Here is a 7777-nt window from a genome sequence, read left to right on the forward strand (position 1 = left end):
TACAGTAAGTAACATATAAACATTATATGTTAGAGCACGATAATGTACTGTCGTACTGTATTGTCAAGCGACAGAATATGGTGATTACTGTATATTTACTTCATCCCCAAATGGCACTTGAGGCTTAGCAGATAAAAAATTATGTTAGAATAACAACAATTGTGCACAAACAAGAGGTCTCACTTCAACAAGAACTAAAGGTGTGTGTGTGGGGGGGCGGGGGGTGCGTGTGTGTGTGTGTGTGGTGACTTTTGGGTTATAACATGTCTGTTCATTCAGAGAAGTTACTCACAGGTTACAGTATACAGAAATTTTACTCAAATAATAGTAGCCATACTTCATTATATTACTCAAGTAAAAGTAAAAAGTGCAGTGAAGTAAACTACTTCTGAATGTAATTACAAAGAAAAACAGTTACTCAAGTAAATGTAATTGAATAAAGGTAACGACTTACTCTGCACACGAGGTAACCCTAGGAGTTAATTCTGTTAGTAACAAGTTGAGTAATCAAACATATCATTTGCTTTTTTAATTTAGTCTACAACAGAACTAAATTCCTGACTGCTTACCATACCTGGTGCCTGTGGTTGTAAAAATTTGCACCAGAGAGTTTCTATGGTTCAAAATGAACAGCTGAGCAGTCATACAGTGACTCCTTGTTTTTCCTGTACCTGTTTCCTTTTCCGCTCTTCCATCACCAGCCCAAACGTGTGTCCCCTGTGCCTGATTGCAGCGCAGTCAGCACATATGATCTTCCAGTCTGTGTAGCAGTAAACATCCAGAGGTTTGTTGTGGAGCCAACACAGAGTGTTCTCTGTGGCGCTGCTCCGGCCTCTCTTCAGCTGGGCCTCAGCTGACTTCTCTTCTTTCCTCTTCCTGTTCGGACCCGTCTCCGTGTCTCTCACCATCTCAGCCAGAGTCGTGTTCCTGATCAAACAGGGTTTGGAGGGAAACCTCTGTCCACATTCAGGGCAGCTGACGTCCCTCTGCTCCCCGCTCCAAAACCACTCGATGCACTCCCGGCAGAAGTTGTGTCCACAGGGGATGGTGGTGGGATTCCTGAGAAGCTTTGTGCAGATTCGACAAGAGAGGTGATTTATGCTGACGGGAATGTGAGGCTCTGCCATGTTTGTGACGAGGAAGGAAAGGCGCGCTTTGTTACACAAGCATCGTTTCGTTTCTGCAAAAATGACTCAGAGGTGTATTGTTTATGATTGGTCTGTTTCAAAGTGGAAGAGGGTGTGACTGAAACATTTGAATGTCATTAACCCTCTCCAAACAAACCTCTGAGACCTGCTATTTAGGTCTTCTGAAGACGGCAGTGCTGGATGAAGTACGCAATACTTTACTTTGTAAAATACAAATAAACAGACAAAAATGCAGCCTAGTGAAAGTACCACATAAACATTGTTATTTGAGCAAAAGTCAGTAATTGCTTTTAAAAATAAAGTATTGAAAGTGAAAGAACTTGTCGAATGTATTCCCTCTTGCAATGTGTGCCTATGTATGTATATTTTCTTTAATACATCAATAGTGTTGTGCCATTTTAACAAACAATGCTGCAAATAATAAATGTTTTTGTTGTGTTTACCCCACATGACAAAGTTTACGCTTGGACTTTTGATTCTGTGCATCAGAATTGTATTAAATGAAAGCAGAGGTAAGTCCCATTAAGCTAAATAAGACAGAGAATGATTGTGAACATTTTTTATTTAATATAAAGCAATACCAAAAGGGGCATTAAGATTGTTTCTGCCAAAGCAAATCAAGTCGATTTTTCTTTAATTATGCTTCTAAATTACAAATAGGCCTAAGTGTTATACATGCACATAACACTTAAAAGTAAAGAACTTCTTTTTATTTGGCTCAAAGTAAAATCAATTATGTTTGACATAATTGGAAAGCTTAGAAACCACACTTATCACACTATTCAAACAACTCAAAATGCCCCAAGTAGAATTGTGCATGACAATAAGTGCGTTAAGAGACTAACATTTTAATTTCAGGTTGGTTGTATACACGGGTGAAAGTAAGGGGGTACGGCAGGGTACTGCGTAGCGGGGGTACGGCAGGGTACTGCGTACCCCTAAAAGATTTAGCGGGGGTACCCAGTACCCTCAAGAGAGGAGCGGCTGTCTGCTGTAAAAAAAAAAAAATCAATGGATTCACCGTGCAGCCGTGAGTTCACCCACTAATCAGCCGTGACTAATTCGTTTTTCAAGAATAATCTAAAACACGACTTAATCAGTTAATAAATAGCTTTTTTTCTCATTTTATATTGTTTCTGAACTGTTCGTGCTTTGTAGAGCAGCGGTGCAATACGTGGATCGCGGAAGGTTTTGAGTCGATCTCGGCATTAGGTGACAAACTGAACGCCGCCAGGACGCTGAGACCAGCACGTCATCCTCTGACTCCTTATCAAAACGTTCGTAACTTTATTAAAGAACAACAACTAAAAAAATCAACATAACGTGCTCAAATTAATGACCCAACAACAATAATAATCTCAGTGATTATTGTTTCAACAAGGTGTTGTGCAATTCTGTGCGTTTCGGTTCCATTACCAAAATAACCAGAAGAGCAGGAGTTTAAAATTAACTAATCAACCACCGCTGTGTTCATGAGAGGCTTATTAATAATCGCAAAGTAACGGACTGAATGTTATGTTTTTAACGTAATCTCTGGTCGGCTTGTGGAGCGCAGGAGGTTGCCATGGCAACGGGTGTGCTTAAATGACAGAGAGAGACGAGAGTAAAAAGGTGCGAGTGGTTTAGACTTGATCACCTGTTCAGGTTGTTTTACCTTTGTTTACCTTTGTCTTGGCTCATCACAGCCGCTGTAATTTCTGAACGTTCAATAAACGACAAACTTGGACTAATTATCTCGTTCTTTGTTACGTCATTTACAACAAACATCAAACACGGTATATATTTTTCATTAAGTATTTAACAAACAAATGGCTTCTACCACGATAATTATGTTAAATTAAATTAATTGTCTAATATAAAAAAATAGTTTGGTGCTGCCGGGCTCAGAGCCTGAGAGGCTTTTCCTCTAACATATTTTTTTAGCCTCTTATTTAGTGGAAATATTGATGTTGATGAGACTTTCCCCAAAATAACCTTTTTCAACCTTTATAGCTCCACYGTTGAAAATGAGAAGCTAACATTCACAAATGACAGTGAAATAAAATCCAGTCCAACATCTGGTTTGAGGTGATTCCTCTGGAACCTGTTGGAGGAAATATATCCCAACTTCAGAAGATGTGCTTTTGACCTAAAAGAGCTCTGTGGTTCCTCCTATCAGTATGAGAGTCAGGGTGAGGAGGCGCCATGTTAGGAAGAGAAGTGGAAGCTGCAGGATCTTCAGAACAAACAGGTCATGATGCTGGGCTACTGATTATTCCTCTGTCTGGACACAGGATCAATATAACCAGTTTAAAAACTAAAATGAATGGTTACATGCCAGACACTGGGATGCTCTCCATGCCATGAATTTCAGAATTTAGGTCTCATGGTATCTGAAGGTGTTAACATGGCTGCCAGTGGGCTGAAGAAAATACAACTTTATTTTGTAGGAATCCAAGAACTACCCAACTTTAATCGCTTCACAAAAAAAATCATCAGCACAAAAACTCCAAAGCACACAAAGAAGCTATATATATATATATATATATATATACACACACACACACATATATATCATTTACTTTAATCTACTTTCACCCCTGGTTGTATATAGTAAGATGTGTTAAATTTCAAGTGAGGTGGTCCGTGAGTGTTTGTTAAATGGGGTAAGTGGTCCCCGGCCTGAAAAACGTTTGAGAAACACTGCTCTACAGCTTCAGGGTTGCCAGATCTGGACCGCTTCCTGCCTTAACACCAACATAAACCCAACCAACACAAAAAAGAGGAACACACAATATACACATACAGGATCCCCACAGAACATTAAATTAATAAATCTATATTTCTCTTTCTACAATATGGCTACCCTTTAATCTGAATCTTTTAAATGACGGTTTCTTTTTTTTGTTAGAGTATTTCTGTCTGAACAGCTGCTAGAGCCAATGCTGCTGAAAAATTAACCAGTTTACATCAAATATGCAGTACAAAAAGATGCTGCATTCTCCACTCCTCTAGGTCAGTCAGAAAATAAATGGAAGCAAATGAAGTGACGGTATAATTTTATTACATTATTTAAGTCCATGTAAAACAAAGACAGTCATGATAAATAGGTTACACAATTTACATGTATTTATATTTTCTTCAAAACCCTTACAACCAAATATGAATAAATGAATAAAAGAAAAAGAATTGTTGATTTAAGTTTAACATGTATTTTTCCGTTTTAGTTCAAATAATCTGTTCAATGAGTGAAAACAGAAGCCATGAATGTTTTTTTATTCAGACAGTAACGAATGAGTTCAGGATAAAAGTTTAAAGCTGCTTCAGTCTGTTGGTCAGTCAGGTTTCCATGGCGATTGATGGTCCCAGAGCTGAGGCAGGAAGTCAGAGCTCAAACGAAAAACAATCTTATAAAAGTAAACAGCCCTCAGATGACAGAATGCATGAATTTATACTTTGAATAATCAGTGCCTGCTCGTTACTTTTGATTGAATCGAACTGTAGCATTAACACAGAACAGTTACTCTGAATTACATGAATTAAAATAAATTGTCATGTAGTGCTTCCAGTTGATTTACTGACCTCGTTAAGTAGGTAACAGGCACACAGAGAAACACCTGCAAGAGTAAGAATGAGGGTTTGAACCATTATCAGTGATTCATTTATAAAATGGGAGCAGTGGGGGGGAAAAGCTGAGGAACCTTAATACAAAAAGATCTTATTTGTTTCCCTTTTACGTTGATTCACGTTAATACTAAACGTCTAAAAGGCAGAAGCTTATGTCAGAAAGCACTTGGTCGGAGGCTTAAGCGACCTACAAAGCCACGCAGGTCCCAACTTCTGAAGGAAATCCAACCGTCAGAAAATGTAACATAATGCTGCGCTAAGAGTTTGATCAGGGAGAAAACCGTCTGAGGTTACTCTGAACTCCTGACCGGAACCGTTTATTTAAAAACACAAAGACGCTCCGCAGCGCTGAGCCTCACTGCAGCAGTTCCTCCCAGGAAATGGGCTTGGAGAAGACCTCACGCTCCAGCCAGAGGTCGTAGTTCATCTGGAAGTCCTCGGGCAGGTCAACTCGCTGCCCCAGGACGCTCTGCAGGCAGTTGTCCACAGGAAGGAAGTCTGGGTTACTGTGGCTCTTGTCGTAGCGGCGGCTGTTGAAACGCTCGATGCTTGCCCGCAGGGCGCACTCCTCGGCCTGGAAGTCCCAGGGACGGGCGTCCAGATCTGACACCGCAAACAGAACAGGGTTAGTCTGACTTATACTCGGCTGGGCCTGTCGCGATAAGCAACAAATCAGTTAATCGCATGGTAATTTAAAATGAGCTCAATAATTCCCATTTGCATAATTTTGCATTTTTCTCACAAGTCGTCATTCTGGTGCTAATTAGACTTTTTTTTGAAGAACAATTTTGGTTTCATAATATATTTTATTTGTTGTTTTTTTTTGCCGTTTTGTTAAATTATTCTGGATATTTAAAACATTCTGAAATTAACCATTTTCTGACATTTTCAGGAATACATGGTAATTTGCCAGAAACTATAAAAACACGTAAAAGTAACAGAATAACGTTACTTTCTGGAATGTATTGACTAACTGAATTATTTTAATCCCTAACTGAGCAGCTGGAAAATTTTTAATTAGTGTTATGAGAAAAAGAAAGAAAATATCTATAAAAACAAGCCAACCTGGCATATATTAATACATTTGAGTAAAACCAAAAAAAACCTTTAATTTGGTTAAAATAAGATGAACACTCACCGTTTCCATAAGCCCAGTCGTCATTGAGGCGATGCCGCACCTTCTGGTAGATGGCAGACATGGTCTTCATGTTGCTCTTCCTCCACTGTCGCCCCAAGTATTTGGTCTGCACTTTGAGCAGTTTGAGGACATAAAGCTGCATCATGGCCTGCTTGACTTTCAGCGCCCTCTTCAGGATGGGAGCCGACTTAAACACCACTAACATCTGGAGGAGAACGGCCGAGATTGTAAGGACGCCTGTTCAAGGTCACATCTGGTCGAGTTCAGTGCGATGCAGACTCACCATTGTTCTGGAGTGTTTCCATTTGGTTAATTTGTTCAGGATTCGGAGCAGGTTAATACAAGAGAACAGGTTCCTCCAGCAAAACTGAGTGTTGTCTCCCGCTTCCTGAGACGGCAAACGTTCAAAATGAAACTAAATGCCAACATCCTGCTGAAATTAGCTGCTGAAGCTACGACTGAAGTGAGACAACTCACCAAACTCTCTGCGGTTAACTCCGGGAGCTCATGGACCACGCAGTACGGAAAGTCAAGAACTGAAATGCTGATGAGAAAAAATTATTAAAGGAAATAGTTTATTGGTCTGAGAAGCTTCCAGTCAACAGGACTGGTGCTTAATATCTAAAAAGGACAGATAAAAGTACCTGTTTTTAGCTGTGATGTAAGACATGATGTTCTGGTTGAAAAACTTCAGAATGAGCGGGATGCAGTTGGCAAACACCAAATGCTGAGCCATGTACTCAAACTATTTTAAAAAGGGGAAAAACAAAAACGTCCTTTTGTTAAAATGAAGAGTGTTCCTCACATCAAAAACACAAATTCAGATACGATAAACCAAATCAGAGGTGGTCCCACCTGGTAGACGTGGTTGAGTTTGAAGTGTTTCAGAAGCAGCAGCAGGATGGCAGAGATGGCTTTCACAATGATTTCTTTGTGGCGATTCACATCAACGCCCAGTTTCATGCTCTGCAGAACCGTCGTCCTGCAGCAAGCAGAAAAACTCCAGTTTGGCTGAGCTCCTCTCAAGCTAAAACATTAACTTTAACTTTGCTTTCAACCACACTCTGTCTGCCTCCACAGATGCTTGTCATCAGATCATGTTGGAGACTAATTTAGGTGCCCATATGTCTGCAGAAACTTGCTGATATCTGCTTGTTTTGTCAGTAAAGTCGGGTTATTTCAGTGCTCAGTCCACTTACGGCATCTCCTCCGGCAGCACATCTGCCAGGATGTTAATGGAGTCTGTTTTGGCTTTAGACGTCGGAGCGGCAGCGAGCAGAATCTTCAGCAGCGCAATCTGACGATCAGAGAGGCAAGGAGGTGAAATGTGACCGAATAAAACATTTACATTTCCAAGTTTAAGCTAAATGTAATGTTCGTAAAGGACCCCAGTGAAGTTAGCTCCTTCATATTCCTCAAATCAAAACAATACAAAGTCAATAGTTTGTGCCTCTCAAATACTGTGCTGCCATCATTTTAAAAAATATTAGAAGGGAATACAGAGTTCACAGCACCCCCTGGTGGCCACAAACAAAATATACAACCCAATTTTTCTTTGGCGTTTAACCCATAAATCTTTACTAACAACTTTAAATTATTAGTGGGACAAACAAAGCATATTTTCTGCACATCCAACAGTAACATAGCACAATGCTCAAACATACATGCAGATTTGTACATTTTTAAATTAATCAACTCAGTTGCATATTTCTCTGAACAAAGTGTACATTATTTTGTATAACCACATGGCAGCAGTGGTGGAGAAAGTACTCAAAAAATGTACTTAAGTAAAAGTACAAATACACAGACAAAAATGTACTCAAGTAAAAGTAAAACTACCACATTAGCATTTGTACTTAAGTAAAAGTAAAAAAGTACTGGCTTT

The 7777-nt window shown here is 39.6% G+C and overlaps 2 protein-coding genes and 1 long non-coding RNA gene across 4 annotated transcripts in view; 1 reads left to right on the forward strand and 2 right to left on the reverse strand.

Moving 5' to 3' along the window:
• LOC103465188 (uncharacterized) overlaps window positions 1-995 on the forward strand; it is a 2461-nt gene extending 1466 nt beyond the window's left edge. The window contains exon 3 of one of the 2 annotated variants that reach the window (XR_533769.2): window positions 914-995. This is a non-coding gene — a long non-coding RNA (uncharacterized LOC103465188). Of the gene's footprint in view, window positions 1-701; window positions 777-913 lie in introns of those variants that run through there. The other variant, XR_001776588.1, reaches the window with a different exon arrangement.
• The window catches only part of LOC103465189 (tripartite motif-containing protein 16-like protein), a 5973-nt gene extending 4304 nt beyond the window's left edge, over window positions 1-1669 (reverse strand). Inside the window, exon 1 of the mRNA XM_008409808.2 lies at window positions 672-1669. Coding sequence (XP_008408030.1) covers window positions 672-1127 — 456 coding nt within the window. The 5' untranslated portion in view covers window positions 1128-1669. The remainder of the gene's footprint in view (window positions 1-671) is intronic.
• Window positions 1670-4169: 2500 nt separating this feature from the next.
• Window positions 4170-7777, reverse strand: part of strip1 (striatin interacting protein 1) — a 15507-nt gene continuing 11899 nt past the window's right edge. Inside the window, exons 14-20 of the mRNA XM_008409807.2 lie at window positions 7092-7189; window positions 6748-6874; window positions 6537-6637; window positions 6370-6436; window positions 6176-6280; window positions 5893-6097; window positions 4170-5357 (exon numbers count right to left, since the gene is read on the reverse strand). Coding sequence (XP_008408029.1) covers window positions 5110-5357; window positions 5893-6097; window positions 6176-6280; window positions 6370-6436; window positions 6537-6637; window positions 6748-6874; window positions 7092-7189 — 951 coding nt within the window. The 3' untranslated portion in view covers window positions 4170-5109. The remainder of the gene's footprint in view (window positions 5358-5892; window positions 6098-6175; window positions 6281-6369; window positions 6437-6536; window positions 6638-6747; window positions 6875-7091; window positions 7190-7777) is intronic.

The sequence above is a fragment of the Poecilia reticulata genome, linkage group LG5 (assembly GCF_000633615.1).
Source record: "Poecilia reticulata strain Guanapo linkage group LG5, Guppy_female_1.0+MT, whole genome shotgun sequence".
NCBI classification, from domain to species: domain Eukaryota; kingdom Metazoa; phylum Chordata; class Actinopteri; order Cyprinodontiformes; family Poeciliidae; genus Poecilia; species Poecilia reticulata.